This window comes from Passer domesticus, chromosome 4 (assembly GCF_036417665.1).
Source record: "Passer domesticus isolate bPasDom1 chromosome 4, bPasDom1.hap1, whole genome shotgun sequence".
In the NCBI taxonomy this organism is placed as follows: Eukaryota; Metazoa; Chordata; class Aves; order Passeriformes; family Passeridae; genus Passer; species Passer domesticus.
In genome coordinates this window covers 25,722,346-25,738,783 of record NC_087477.1, presented here as the reverse complement: position 1 = coordinate 25,738,783, position 16,438 = coordinate 25,722,346, and the positions used below count along the sequence as shown (strand labels likewise).

The following is a 16,438-nucleotide window of genomic DNA, read 5'->3' as shown; positions in this document are numbered from 1 at the left end:
ACAGATTCTTTCCCTGTAAGAGAGAGGTGCAAAATACACACCACAAAACTTCAAACCGTGCAATATTTACTTGCCTTTAAGGCTGTATGAGCTTTTTAAACACTGAAGCTTCAAACAGACCAAATTCAGAAATTCAGGAACATACTAGAGTACTCTTAGCAGTGGGATTTTGATTTTAGCTTGCTTACATTTACTGAACATACAGGTTACATAATCCTAATGCAACATACAAACTCAGTGACTGCAGTGAAGGTCATGAAGTTCTAGAAAGCATCAAAAACATGAATTCAGCTTGCATCACTAAAATGCAAGAAAATATTTACGTGAACACAGACCAAGCCACTCTTGAAATGGTTTTCAAATAAGTATTCAGGCTGCCACCCCACTGAATCCTCAAAGTTTAAGCCTAAGCATTTTGTTTGGTTAATGACAGCACAACACACTTCAAACTGTGAAAAATTAGTGATTTTTTTCATGCATTTTACATTTAAACTGCTTGTACGTTTCTTCCTTCCTAACACTTACTCTGTAAGCCCTAAAAGTGAACTGTTGCTTTATTTTTGCACTCTGTTTCAACAGCTTGCAGCATTTATGCTGTGCTTTGATGTGTCAGTTGTATACCCAATTCACAAGAGCTGTAATGATCAACAACTATTAGTATGCATGTAAGAGGAGACAGAAATGGTTGCAAACACATGGTCTTCAAATCACTGCAAACAGCACAAGCAAACATCTTAGAGGAGTGGTAGAGACTAATCTAATTTGTCTTTGAAGCCAGTGGTGGGGGGAAAAAATGCTCCAGAGAAAGTTGTTTAAGATTAGGAAATGGTATGACAAAAGGTCAAGGAATTTAAAATTTAGAACACAGTTTAGATGCAAGTCAGGCAGAAAAGTAATTTCAATCTTGTAAGTTGACTTGTCTGCTAATTCACAGAATAGAACTATTCTAAAGCTTTTGGGGAACAGAGCACAAGATTTACAAAGGCAATTAGGGTACCAATCTGAATAAATCAGACTGCTACAAAAATAGAAAACAGCACTATATCATCACATGGGACAAACGTGTAACTTTTGGGGCTGAAGTGCTCAGTTAAGAATAGGATTTGCTTGCTTGAGATGACTATGAACAGTGAAACCCTGATCTCTTATAAAACCATTCTGAGGGGCTGTTTAGGATGACACTACAAGGTGTGTTTGGCAAGTACATCAGACTCCTTGAAGCTGGCATTTAATTGGAATGACAAAGGAGAATCATCATTCGACTTTGAGAACGACAGAGAAAGGAAGAATTTGTACAGCAAGGACATCCAGCATTTAAGGAAAAATAAGCAGATTTGTGGACTATACTATTTGGCTCATTGCAAACTTGCTCAAACACAGCAGGTTCCCATTTAACATCTTGTTCTGGCACACTTGCATAGCAAGCTATCCGAGCTATTGGGAAGTCTGGATCCAGACAAACTGGTGCTCAGGGTGGCTCACCTACCAAATACCCTAGGACAAGGGCTCCCAGTTTCCTGCCTAAGGAAGACCCTGCCCCAATCCTGACTGCGTCATTCCCTCTCCCAGTAGATCCACTGGGTTGTCTCGTGGTCCCTGGGAGAAGGTTGGCTAGCACTGGAATTTATAACAGAACAAAGACCTCTTAGGACTGAAGTTCAGTGCTTGAAAGAAATCAAACTGAAAAATAACTGTATTTATAAATTACTTCTTAAAATATCCATCCTAAGAAAACATAAAATTTCTGATTTTTTTTATTCTCATTTCATGATGTTAAGTTTGAAACCGCTTTATTCATAATGCTTTCTTGTAAATATTTTTTTCTAGATTTTATTCCCTTCTTTCATGTAACCAGCTTCAAATCTCCATAGACAGCTGTACACAGAAAGAGCAGAAAGACAAGTGATATATTGAGTATATTGAGCATGCTCAGGAAACCAAGGCATAAACACCTCCAAGTGCAACAGACAGTCTGCAGCCAGCTGAGAGCAAACTTTTCATAACCTTTATATTACTCTGCCATGAACCATGCTAGTGGGAAGGGCACAGGAGATGAATATTATGAACATTCAGAGGCTGAATGCTGAAAAAGCATCTGGTCAGTTATTAACATTTTTATTAACTACATATTCTCCCGTTATGAGCTAAATGAGATAGTAGAAAATTCTAGAATTTCCCCTTATATTAAAACATAACTTTTTCTTCACAGATGTGCTAAAAAAACTCTAACATTTAGAAATAAAGTAAAAATATACTGTAGTGAAATGATATTTAACTCCCATCTTGCTAATAACCATTTAATTCAGAAACTGAATTAGGGCAGCTCTTGTTCTTTGAGAGAAAACAAGCAACTGTCTACGATGTTGCTGCCCAGGATGGAAGAAAAAAGGCCTACAAAAATACAAAACTAAACAAACCAAAAAAAAAAGCAGCACAATATTATGCCATGTTTTAAGACAGCAACAACCAAATGACAAGGTTTTAATCAAATAGCACTCTAGTACACCTGTGGAATGGCATGCAGTGCCATAATTGTGGCATGCAATGGCATAATTCTTACCCAGAGGATGCTAAGCACAAGGACACCATCAGGTCCTTCTTTCACCAGAGCTCTACTGGCCCTGTTGGCCATTTACTCAAGACTTGGGCTCAGTGATCCTTGTGGGTCCCTTGCAGCTCAGAGCATTGTGTGAAACGGTGACTTCACCCAGAGAAGTGAAAGGAGCCCATAGCCATACAGTGCCACCAGCTTCACACCACAGCGTGCTTGCTGCTGCAGGTACCTCGTCCAGCCTCTGTCACCTCAATGCCACCGCAGGTACCTCGTGCAGCCTCTGTCACCTCAGGTGTAGAGGTGTCCTCCAGCCTCTGTCACCTCAGTGCCACCGCAGGTACAGCCTCCAACCTCCACCACCCCAGGCACCTCTTCCAGCTTCTGGCACCCCAGGGCCAAGGTACCAGCCTGGGTCACCCCAGCTTAGCCCTGCAGAGCAAAAGGCAAACCAGCTCTGCATGTTCAATCCTACCCTCTATTTGCACTACCCCAGGTCCGTGCCGAACAGCAGAAAATCCCTTTTTTGCAGCGTGTGGAAACGCGGCGAGCTGGCGGGCGGGGCAGCTGGGCTGCCTCCCCTCGGCGCTCGGGCGGAGCCGCCGGCGAAGCGCTGCCGCCGCTGCGGGCCCCGGGGCTGCGGGCCCGTGCCCCGCGCCGCGGCCGAGCCCCCGAGCCCCGCTGCCGGCCAGGGAGGGGTTAAGGGGTGCGGGGATGCGCTGGGCGGGCGGGCAGCCCCGGCTCTAATGAGGCGCTCCCGAGGAGCCCGCGGCGGCTTTCAAACCTGGCCCGCTTCAAACAGGGCCACCCCGCCACGGAGCGGGGTGCCTGGAATAAATGGCCGCAGTAATTAACTCTGATTGGGAAGCACCTGACTGGAAAGGGAGACGAGGAGCCGTGCGGCACGGGGAGCTTTGCTTCAGCGCCGTGTTTGTGTGCGCTGGGAGAGCTCTGCCTTTCAAGGAGGTACGTGGGGCACTAATGAAAAGCAGCTCTCGGCCCAGGGCCTCCCCATTCACTCTCAAAGGCGCAGAGAAGAAAAGCTTCAAAGTAGAACCTAATTTACTTCATCCAAACCCGGCTCTGGGCAGCCTGCAGTTTGTACTGACACCGCGACAAAATATTGGCCAAAAAAGAGAAGGGTCGACTCTTTTCAGAGGGAGGTTAAACATTTTAAAAGCACCTGCAAGCTGGTCTGATTTTTTTTTTCTTTCTTTTTTTTTTTTTTTTTGGTGGTGGTGGTTTATTTTGGGGGTGGGTTTTTTTTTGTTTATTTTGAAAATTCAATTTTATTTAAATACAGCTATTAAGGCCTTCATCAAAAAAAAAGCAACCTTTCCATTTTCCGTGCCCAAGTTGCCAAATTTTATGAAGCCTGAACACATTCCCTTCCCTCTAGTGGTGGGAACTTTATTTTTTGCAATGTGAAAAACAGCAATTACACATATCTCTTTTCTTTTTCTCTTTCTTTTTTTTATCTTTTCTTTTTATTTATTTTTTTTTTTTCTGAGCAAATAGAATTGGCAATCTCCAGCAGCCCTTAGGCAGGAAACACATTTACTGTGCACTGGCTCTCTGTGCCATGCGATCTTGCCACTTGAATTTACAAAGCAGAGTTCCAAAGAGCGAGGGCATTACTGCCTGCTGTTTTACAAGCAATCAGCAATTCATTGTGCCAGTGCTGTCCTGTACCTGCTGAGTAAATGCTTTTAAAAAGTTCCACTAACTGCCCAGAAACAACTACAGTATGGTAGCAAAAGCAATTCACCAAATGTTTATACTGAGCCTCTGATTTATTTGACAGCTTTACACCTTCAAGACATGATATAATTAAATGTTTTGACAATGGAACAAAAATTGTATAAATTAGAAAGTCGTTAAAGCTGTACAGTATCTAAAATGAAAACATAGTGCACCCGTAAAACACGATTTCTAAAATGCTTCTATAAAATAGACGAAATGTATTTAACTTTTTTTATCCTTAGACTTTCTGCTACTGTATTAAACTGTTATACATCTAAACAATTCTTAATTTAGTCACTCTGTGAATGCCATTTGAGAAGATTACAAATGCAATTCTGTGTTATTTTAGAAAGGCAAACAAATCATAGCTGAAGCAGAAATAGCAGACCCAAAACATGGCACTGTTTAGAAGTTAAAATACTGTGCATTGCCTTAACTTGTGTCAATTGCTGTTATTTTCATTGTTTTGAAATATAAATCAACATCTGCCACAATGTCTTAGGGGACAACTAACAATGCTGTCATGTTAATCCTGCCCCTCCAAGGCACTCAGTTCAAGCCTCAGACAACATTTTGTGCCTGTGTAGACCAGCGAGATGCAAGCTGGCACTTCCTATCACAGACAAGAGAGCAGACAACACACCAGGAATGCCGAAAATGGGATTCAGAAGGTGAAAAACTCACTGCTGCCCATGCCTGTGTTCAAAGGCCAGCCCAGGAGAATGCCAGGAATGACCAGTTATGTTCCAAATGAAAACAAGCATGTTAAAAATCAAATTTTAAAATCGAAACAAATGTCTGTGAACTAGGATTGCTCAGTCTAAGGTCAGTTCATATCGTTTAAATGCAGTTTCATTATCATTTTTTGGTAGTATGTGTATAAAATGTGATCTTATTGCTAGCCTTAAAAGCTAATTGTTTAAACAATGTCTAATTATTTAACCTTTATTTAAACATTAAAGCCTTTAAGCAACTATGCAAAAACATTTAGATCAACTTTGTAATGCAGCTGAAGAGCACTGTTGTTCTGAAGGAAACTGTAATCCAGCAAAAGGTAACAATGACCAGTTGTTTATAAAAACCACTGAAATGTTTGGGAACTAGTTCACATTCTCATGCTCTGTTTATGTTTCCATTCATCATCCTTCTCCTTGAGAAGATAGCTCTAAAGGAAGAACGACTAGAGAACAAAATTTTGTTTAAATTACACATGGAGACGTCAGGTAATTTAACAAATCCAGACAAAAAAGGGATGCCTGTGTATAGCTAAAATCATTATTGCATTAAATCATTTTCTCCTCTCTCCCTCTTCTCTCTGAGAGATCCATCTTTGCAGTGAGGTTTATAGTTATTTTGTATATTCTGCTTTGCCAAGAACTAACTCACAAGTGAAGAAAAGGAACCAGAAATACAATCCAAATGTAGACATACACGATGTATAAATGTTAATGTAGTCTTGTCAATCAAAGAACAGACGCAATCTTTGCTTAAAACCCGTATCTTAATGATTGACTCCCACCCTCTTCACACTTCTCTTTCATTGCATTGTAACAGAATACAACACAATAGAATATGATGCCCATAGAAAATAAATTGGTGGCGATGGGACAATTTCAGGACTGGTATAGTGGGCAAATGGATAAAGAGTTATTCATCAAACTGTTCATTAGGAGGAGTATGGCTGCAGTGGGCTCTGTTTCTGAATAGAAATCTCTTTTTTGCCCCACACTCATAAATTACTGAAGCCAGGTAGCACATTTCCATAATGATGTATGTGATAAGTGAATGTGAGGAAATTGTCTTCCCTTACACCTTTGTGAAAGACAATTCTGGAAGCTACCATTTTGTTTAATCAAATGTTTGGGTTTCAATTCCAGTTTCTGTTCCATATCCGCCTTGGTTTGTTCAAACTACCATGGGTTTGAACAAAATTATGAAGAAAACTGTGAGAAATAAAAAAAAATAAAGCTTGAGCTCTTTGGAAAGACCTTATTCTCTATTTCATTATTGGTATAAAAGTATGAAATAACTGGGATAATTGCAAATAGCCACATTTGAAAAACCTTCATTATGTGACAAGCTGGCAAGAATTCTTGCCACACTAGGATTAGACAGGATTGTGCTTGCTTGCTACAAAACCAAAGTAAAATGAACTTCTCTGCCTGGTCCCCTTGCATTTTTGCTGTATTTAATTTGGGGAGCCGCACAGAGGACGGCTGAGAGCTGTAGGCTGAATAAATCAGAATATTCCAATTGTTTGTTAATGTCATGCTAGAAGCCATTTATTAATTCTTCATCTTACGGTGTTCTCAATTCACTAAATACCCTTATTTTTCCCCAGCAGGTAAGTAAATCAAAGTGGTCATTTTATAATTAAACAAACAAACATCAAAATAATAAACTTTTATGCAGCCACCCCATGCAGGTGGATTTTTTTGTTTTTAAGGGATGTAATAATATAGTATGTCCTACTGCTACTTAGCTTGCATGCACACATACTAAAATCTTATTGGAAACATTGTTCTGTAGTAATATAAATTTTGCTATTTATATTTAAATAATAGAAATTATTATATTTATATAATATAATATATATTATATATATAGTCACTCCATCTAGAAAGTGACTATATATATATATATTATAATCACTCCACCTAAAAAGTGTTGTAAATTGTTTTATTAAATAATTACTGTAAAGTTTTAGTTTAAAAAAAACCTATTCCTTGTTTCTTAGAATAAACTTCTAATAGAACAATACTGAGACTGTTCCAGAGATCAGCTGACATGGAAATACACACACATAAAAGTTCCATCTTACTCAGAAAACTTTTAGAACAAAGTCTTTTGGTGACTTTATATCACCAAATTCTCTCATCTGCCACTGAGATGACAGAATTTGCTAGGCATATAATTCAAGGTCATTCATGCCTTAAATTCTTGTAAATCAGTTATGTTAATCCAAATTTTTATTGTAACAACCATCCTCTCCAGTTTCCTTTCATGAAGACAAATATAAAATGGCCAGTGCTTTTCTCAGGCAAGAAGTGACTTAGACTGCATTTCATTCTTTTGTACCTAACCTGGTTCATCCTTTAATTGTGGCAATGTTGATGTTATTTCATTCATTAAATATTTTTGGAAAAATTCATACTGTAAATGAGAACAAACATACAAAATGATCCCACACCTTTGTTCATATAAAAATGAAATGTCATAACCTGCAGTGTTGATGGAAATGACATGCAGAGATTCTGCTGCCTAAAACCTCTCTTAGATTTTAAAGTGTTTGAATAAATCCCCATTCACCATTAAAAAAAAATACAATTCTTAAAATTAACAAAACTGTAAAAGTCTGAGAATTGCTGCTATAACAATCAGAATCACAAGTGCCAGGATTTCAAAAAGTTCTGCTGCCGCATTTTTTGTAAACTTGCTTTAGCTTGAGCAAGCTCCCCTCCTGCTATTTACATACTAAATATATATATATATATATATATATATATATATATATATATATATGATATAGTGGTGAAATCTAAAACTTCAATCCATCCTTTAAAATGTACATTCATAAAATCCCTAAGCAGGTAATCACAGGGACTTCTCATGTAACACAGTAAACATCTTAGAGGGCCTTACATATTTATGACACTTCTGCACTGTACACACACTAAACAAGCCCTATAGTTTTCTTCTTTACAAAAATACACCAGGCCACATTATAAAGATTTATCATAGCACTACAGAAAATAAGGGAAATGTGCTATGATTTATTAGCCAATTAAATGCATAATTACTGATTTATCCTTCAAATTACCTATGAAAAGCCCTATTGTTGTGAGCCCAAATGAAATTCTTAGTGTATGATTATTGGCAATACTAAAAACTCACAAGAAAAATGTCCAGCTTAGTGTGTGCACACAAATAGAGAGGTAGAAGAAGACAAAAACCTTTTACCTGCAAAATGAAAGGGCGTGTGGGAAATAGTATTATTATGACATGGTGACAATTAAAATGGCATGGCTTCATATTTGACATAATTATATCTGTTTTTTGCTGAAAGTTCAGATATTGGCAAAATATTTTTTCTGGACATCAGAGGACTAAAAATACTAAAATGCAAAAGTTTTTTTAAAATAATCTTGTTAATTTTTAAGTATTACAATTATCTTATTGGTCCTGGGCCATGAATAAGTGTGAGAAATTCAGTATCATACTCTATGCACAAAAGGAAAAATAAAGGTATTTGTAGGAAAGAGATTTCTGAAAAGCTTGTGACTCATTTATGGACAGAAATTTCATCATCTGCTTTGTGTTTCAGTGTTTGTTTCCAAGACATTTCATTGCCACTAGACAATAACATTATAGTTAGTCCCGCATAAAACTTGTGTGGGCAATGCTCAAGCACTCAGTGAAAAACCTTCAAATGGAGAGAAGATTCAAAACTATCGGGAACAGAAAGCAATGGGGGTTGCCTACCCATGGAAATTCAGCAGAACCTGGTAGTGCCTGCCAGGCACAAATCCTGTCTGACTGGCACCTACAATGTCAGGACTGGGGAAGAGGAAGGAAAAGAAGAAAGACCTTCCCACCTCCAGAAAGTTTGCACAAGAAAAGAAAGAGGAAGGAGAGGGGCTACACTGCCAGCCCCTGAAAGCCACAATTCATTCTTTATGCAAGAGTTAAGAGGTAAAAATCACTACCAAAAATTTTGGGCCTCAAAAATACAATGTAATTTTTAATTGTCTAGGTAAATTTGAGAATTGAGAGTTCAGATTCTCAACCGTCTATGCATAGAATTAGAAAACAGTTTAATTAGGAAACTGATGAATTACAAAAGCTTAAACTTCAGCAAGCTAACAATTTCAAGGGTAACAGCTTAAAGAAAAACACAAACTATGGCAAAATTTAAAATGAGAAAGCCTGGAGATTAAAAATGCAAAAATCTTAAAGAAAAAGTTTACTGGAAACCATAAGTAAAAACGGATTGTAGACTAAATTCAGTATATAACCCAGAGATCCTTCTACATAAAACAGTGGGGGGTTCACATTATATTGAGTGAGACGTACACTAACGAATATTTTCAAAGGCCTTATGGCTGCTGTTCCACTGAAGGGAAACAAGCTGTTTAATACAGCAGGTAAAAAGCACATAATTTATAGAAATATGAAAACAATCAACTAGGTTTACATTGAGCCTTACGTTAATTTACAGACACACAGGGGTATTCAATGCAAATATTAACAATAGTAAGATTTCAAAAACTTATTTCTTCTTTATAAAGGCCTTCATTAATTTCAATTGTATAGCAGTCTTGTACTTTTTAATTACCTAAATCCCAAAGACTTGTCCTTTAGACAATCCCTAGTTTTGGCAAAATGAAATCAAAACCACGTCATACAGTAATGTTGTTTCTGACTATGACGCTGGGTTCCTCTGATTAAACATTTCACAATGAGTAATACATACAAGGAGCAAAGTTACTGTAAGAAACTCAAGTATAATTTGCACACAAACAAGAATATTAATTATATTCATAACACAAGTTAAAAAATATCCGTAACATCCATGTCATTGGATCTGGTGAAGCAGCATAGGCACACCAGCCAGTTCACTGGTGGAGCTGCCTCAGCTGCAGCGTCACAAGGAATATCTGGGAGAAGCTGAAGTTATGGATAAGGGATGAAGAGTAAGAAGCAAAGGATACACATAGGGAGGAAAGAAGCAACTGGTTACATTCTCCAGCTAAGTGCTTTAAAATGAACTTTCATGTCACAAAAATTTCCAATTCTGTTCTGAGAAAAGCATGAGGTAGTGTGGAAGATCTTCAGAACACATCCTCAGCAGGACAAAGCCATTTTAATGTGCCTTATGAAAATATATATACCTGTTTCTTTAGTACTCAAAAATAAGTACTTAATAATATAAAATAATTTTAGTGTCTTTCTAAATGTGCTTCACAGATGTCCCTTATTCTGACTTATCAAGAAGAACATAAATTAAGCTCAGCCCAAGAAATTACATGCAAGTGTTAATACTAGAGTTAGCAAAATACACTGACATATTTTATAGCTTACTGTGTATTACACCTTCCTAACTAGCTACATAAACTGAAAATGTGCAATATTTTTAATTAAATAAGAAGACTACAGCCCTAGATGCTAGAAACATAGACTTTTATAAAACATGATGATTCAAGGATATTGGTAGGCAAAACTAAACTATGGAAAAATCTTTACATGTTCCTTCAAACACAGAGCAGAAATCAACTTTCTCTTTTCTCACAACGCACATGTGTCACTTCAGATTCCAAATGCAGACTTTGGAGAGAATGTGTGTGTTTTTAGGACTGCTACAGTATGCTAGGAAGCTACTGTTCCTCTGTATATTTAATATAAACCAGTCCCTGAAACACTAACTGAACATAAATTAAAAAATTTGTCATTAATATTATTTCACTCTGGAATTTTCACTTTTGAGAACAATGGGGCACAGAGCAGAATGTACATTCTTATATTGCTTTGTGAAACTTGGCATTTGTCAGTGTCATGTAAAACACATCAAAAAAGCAGCACTACCAGTTTTAGAACAAATATTTAAAGTAGTTCAGTATAAACTTTATGTCCAAATAAAGTCTACTAATACCCAGCAAGCAGTGGCGCAGCTGCATTAGCTCATGTAATGTTTCACACATGGAAACCAAGATGCAAGATTACCTCATTTATGGTAACACTCATAAACTACACAGTACACAGTAAACATGTCTACCCAGCAAATTAAAATATCACTGCACTATGCAGCAGCTGAAGCTATCCAGAACCTGTTTATAATCCAATAGAAACAGAAATTTGTCTTCAGTTCTAGAAACAGGGGGGAGGGGAGCGAATCAAAGTCTAAGTAAAATAAACTGCACTGCAAGTGTCACTTGCCCCAAGACTTCCTGCTTCCCACAAAAGACATGCAACCATTCTGGAGATCAAAGGTCATGGCTTTACAATAGAATACATTGTAAATAGGTTTAAAATAATTGAATACAACTGCAAACCAAGGACTCATTTATGGCTTGCTAGGAAAAAAATATAGCTGTTTTAAGTCATTCCCGTATATGAACTGAAACCTGCATTATAAAACTGCATCTGCTTCCAAACTACCAGATCAGCACCTGCATACCAGTTGGATTTGGTCATTCCACAGCCATCTAAATAATGAAATGCTTCTGAGTAAATTACATGCCACTGTTGTTTTGATTATACTCCACAATGTCTGGGGAAGTAGGGCCATAACTGCTGCCAAGGGACTGGGTGCTCTGCAGCTTTCCAAGGGACTGAGGCTCATCCCTACATCCTTACAGATGTGAGAACCACTTCTTCTTCCTGCAGAATCAAGCCTTGGCACAAATGCTGGATATATTCACCTGCAAAATGATTTCTTTCTCGTGCTGTACTAATCAAACTGAATCTCCTTCTTACACAGTGCCGGGGATGGTGACTCTCTAACCAAGGGGCCTGGCACTACGCTCTCTGCCGTTCTGCTGGTTTCCAAGATCCAGGATTATGTCAGACAAATCAGCATTTAGCCTGTGCTCAGAGGCACTGCCAGCATGTCACCTATGGGAGCAGGAAACCTGAAGTTAGGGATGTACCTCCTAGGTGCTTATATCTACCTGCTCTTCTTCTTTTTATCTTTTAATCACTCTCAGCGTTTGCTATGGCAATAAAGCTATCAAACATAACCACATATTCCTCTCCAATTTCATAAACTCATTTTTATTCAGTAACAGAAAAGGCTTATGTTTTCAAAGGCTTCCCCCCCACACCCCCCCGCCTAAAACCAGCTTCTGAGCTGAAACAACTCAAAAATTTTCTGGAAAATGAGCTTGCACAACACATACCTTACAATTTATTACAGCTGTTTTTGCAGACCACAGACTCATTCACAATTTACAATAGGCACTATTTTTCAACCAGCCAAAGCAATTATGTCATACACGTCCACATTCAATATCAACAAGTAAAATTCTTAGAATTATGACAGTTCATAAAAGCTCCTACAGTTCTGCTCCAAAACCCTGCACATGTTTTAATGGGATGATCCTCTGAAAGCAAACTATCACCTGAAAATTATGTTTACAAGGGCTTATCTGGCATGCGATCTGCCTCGTATTAGTAAAGCTCAAACACCCCCCTTCAGGGCAAACCTCACAAATTCGGAGGTTTGTTGGGATTTTTTAATATATTTTCTATCTCACCAGGATTAAAAGCAGGAAATAATTTGATGATATTTACTTATCTCTGTTGTTAACCTTAGCTACCTCTATTAGACTAGCAATTATGCCACTACAAAACCATAATCACCAGTCACAGCAAAAAGCCAGTTCATCCCCAGACTGAATGGATGCTCATTTTAACAATGACACGTGAACAATTAACTACTGCTACCTCGTTAAATCAGTGGTTCTCAACCTGTGGTTTGCAGATGCCTTTGGTCTGTGGAATATTTCTAAGAGACCACAAAGGGTAATTAAGCCAAGTCTTGGCTTACTGTCACTCAGCTGAAATTTGCTACCCAGGAAAATGTACCCTCAATTTCATGGGGAAGATTTCATGGGGTCTCAAAAAAACCTGCTGGCAAGTCACTTCCATAGATATTTTCTTATGTGACAGAAGCAGACCTTGGAACTTTTACAATAGTTTTGACCTCTTAACTGCTGCAGGTGAAGAGTTTTCGCCACAAAACTGCAAGTCTGAAACAATCAGGAATTCCAGTGTAATGTGATTTCTGGTGGAACATTCACCTCTGTAGACAGTCTGGCAGATTCATTGTCTTTTTTCAGTTCCTTGTTCTGGCAGTGCTTATGGCTGTTAACAGAAGCCGACTGACTACTTCTAGTCAATAAAATCAGATTTCACCCAGAAAAACACCTCACTGACAGCATAAGTCTCAGAATAGCCTCTTTTGCCTTGTTGCATATTACTTATTCTTAGTGATAAATTCCACATTTTTATGGAAAAATCCTTTATGTAGGATACTGCATAACAACTATCCACTAATATCTAAAAGGAATTTCTGGTTTTAAAAACATGTAATGAGTTATTTTCCACCTTTTTCCATCAAAACAAACCAGCCTCACATACTCTGTAAGAGAAAATAAAAAGAATCTACCTGGGCATATCTACATATGTTTACATGTAGATTTACCCCGTTAGGGAAAAAGCATATAGAATACTTTACCTTAGTTTAAAAGAAAGTCATACCTAAGAGCAAAAAATCTTCAGCAGTATAATGGATGGAGATATACATACATATACATACACACATACATATATACATATATAGATATGTATGCCAATTTTTTGGTAATGCACTTTCTTATCACATTGGTCTTCAGAACAAACTTGCCTCTTCCTGTCTATTCATGGAATGCCAAATAATCATATTGGGCATAAATAAAAATTATCCATACCTTCACATTAAGAAAAAAATAAATTATATTGAAAACCCAGAATCCATTTATTTGTGTCATGGAAAGACTGGTAAGAACTTTATCAGAGCTCCTCCATCTTCAGATATTGGGATCCCATTAAACAATGAAAAAAATAATTTAATGTCTCATTCTCTACAAAGAGAGTGGTTATGTTATTCTTCAATGCATTAAAAGAGAAAAGATTTTTGCATTACACTCAACTTTCCCTGGAAAGATGGATTTCATCCCTGCTACAGGACTGCCATCTAATTCAATGCTAATTACCCATTAAGCAATCTATATTTTTGAGGGATACCTAGTTTGATACAAGGGTTTCTCAAAGTGTGATGAGTTCCATAATTATTTTCACCAGACTTCATGGTCAGGCAAGATTTGCTGAGGTTTCACATGCAATATTGACTTAAGCAGTTTCTGCCCTGTCACACAATTTCTAGACTCTCCTTCTTGACACCCAGTTAGACAAACATAACTGTCTGCTGGGCTGAATGGCAAAGCAAATGAGAACTGACCCAAACTAAAACCAACATTTTATCTTTTCTTTCAAAATCTGAAGAATGCTTAATAGTCTGAAAAATGCCACCTCTTAATACCTTCAAAATAGACACATACTTAGCAGGGATGATAGGCAAGCATCTTTTGTCTCCTGTGTATTTATAAAACAGAAATAATACTTTTGCCTCATCACATGAAGGTCATGGAAAGGTAACTTAGTAATGTCTGTGGATGATTCAGATACTACTGAGTGAATACAAAAGAAAAGGCCATGTAGGATGCTTTTTTTAGAAGAGAGTTCAAACAGCATGCAATAAATAAGGTTTGAAGCTATATAAATGTAGCAGTATGGAGAAGGAGCAGAGCAATGCATTAAATGAGTTCTGTCCATCTTCTAGACTGAATAAAGTCAGCATAAAACAACAGCATGTGATCATTTAGTTAGACATTACGTGTTGAGGCATTAGTTGAAGAGATATGTATTCATCAACATATCAATGGAAATAGGTAGAGTTTCATTTTGTTTTTCAAGAAGTAGAAGTCCAGGAACTTATTCCACAAACCTCTAAAGATGGAAAAAAAGGAGTCCTTTATTGTACAACATAGTGTGTGAACAGTCTCTATTCAATCTGCAGTTGGTTTCCAATCTTATTAAAAATCCCAAAGCAGTAGTTGGTGTAGGACTACTATTCTGAGGGAATTCACAACCAAAATACACTTTCTTAATGTTTTCCTATTGCTGCTTTTGTGGGAAGGCCCTTCAGCTAGCAAAGCAAACAACTGAAGGATGTGAATTCAGACATGTAATGATTATAAGGTCAGCACATGACCGCCAAGCATTCATGACCCCAAATTAAGAGGTATTACCCTCTATCTACTAATCCTTGGGTCACAAATCTACAGCCTTCTCCAAGAACATTAAAAATTCCTGAAATTTGCTTACAGCCCACTGCTTGAAAGATGGAAAGCTAACATGCATGAAGTGATCAGATAAGTGAAAGGGGCAGTTCTGCTCTCAAATACCATATTAAAAATGCCATGTCTTTCAGTCACCTTTTCTGTTAATGAAGACCACTACAATTTTACATTAAGGTAATACAAAAGTACAACTATCTCCTGAAAATAAGAACTTTAACTTCACAGATTCTAACGTTTTAAATCCCAAATAGAATTTTGAAGGACAATGAAAACAGAAGCAACATTTATCTTAGCAGCAAATAAAATCAGAAGGTATTTCTAGTAAAACCACACCACATGTGACCCAGAAATTAAGTTCTACATTTTAGCACAGTGGCTTTAGTTTTTAAACTATGAAAAACTATTTTTATCAATCTCAAGGTTTATCACATCATATCGAACATATGAAAAGCTACAAGCCATTCTGTTTGTAAGGTTACACAAACGTTTTTACTGAGAATAAAAATCCAGCTTTTCATGCCATCTGAATGTTTATGTCCAGAATTTACTTGTTAAAATTAACTGCAGCACCTGCACTTCCCATACATTATTGTTACCAAAAAAACTTTGCACTTTTTTTTTTAGAAAAGATACTTCCGGATTGAGTCCTTTGTGGAGACCAAAGTTGTGTTAATCTTCTAGCTGTTATTAGAGCTCACTACAAACTTCATACCTGGTACATGAACCTAACATTTCAGGAAGATATCAAATAGATTTTATGTTCCTGAATCAGGATCTCCGTGCAACCACTGGAGACAGTAGAGCTGTCTCTGCTTATCAATCCACCCATATCCCTGTCATTTCTGTATTTACAGATAGCAACACAAAAAAAACCCTCAGAAAAACTGACGATATCTGGCCATATTTGTTGATTCCTCTGTATAGTTTCACATTAATTTCTTGTGAAATTCTCTGCTTTACTGCCTGTATCACAGCTTTCTGCCAGCAAGCTCCACTGCCACTGTTCATGTAACACTCATTGGACTGGAAAACCCCAATATGTGGCATTTCATTGCAGTCTATAACTGTCCTTGACAAACATAAATTTTAGGGACTAATTCAGTAGGTTTTTCTCCTTCCTTACTCTCTCACTTCTTGTTACATCCTAAACCTCATGATGAAAGGAGCAGGAAAAAGGGGAATGTTTCCATCAGAGATGTGTGATTACGGAAGAAGCATCCACGCCTAGGAAACCCCATGGCTCACT

The 16,438-nt window shown here is 37.5% G+C and overlaps 1 protein-coding gene across 5 annotated transcripts in view; it reads right to left on the bottom strand.

The window, feature by feature from the left end:
• LRBA (LPS responsive beige-like anchor protein) overlaps positions 1-16,438 on the bottom strand; it is a 373,617-nt gene that overhangs the window by 68,394 nt on the left and 288,785 nt on the right. Inside the window, exon 48 of one of the 5 annotated variants that reach the window (XM_064416678.1) lies at positions 11,713-11,905. The exons of the other annotated variants lie outside the window; for them this stretch is intronic. Within the exon in view, the coding sequence (XP_064272748.1) occupies positions 11,882-11,905 (24 nt within the window). The 3' untranslated portion in view covers positions 11,713-11,881. The remainder of the gene's footprint in view (positions 1-11,712; positions 11,906-16,438) is intronic. 5 annotated transcript variants of the gene reach the window in all.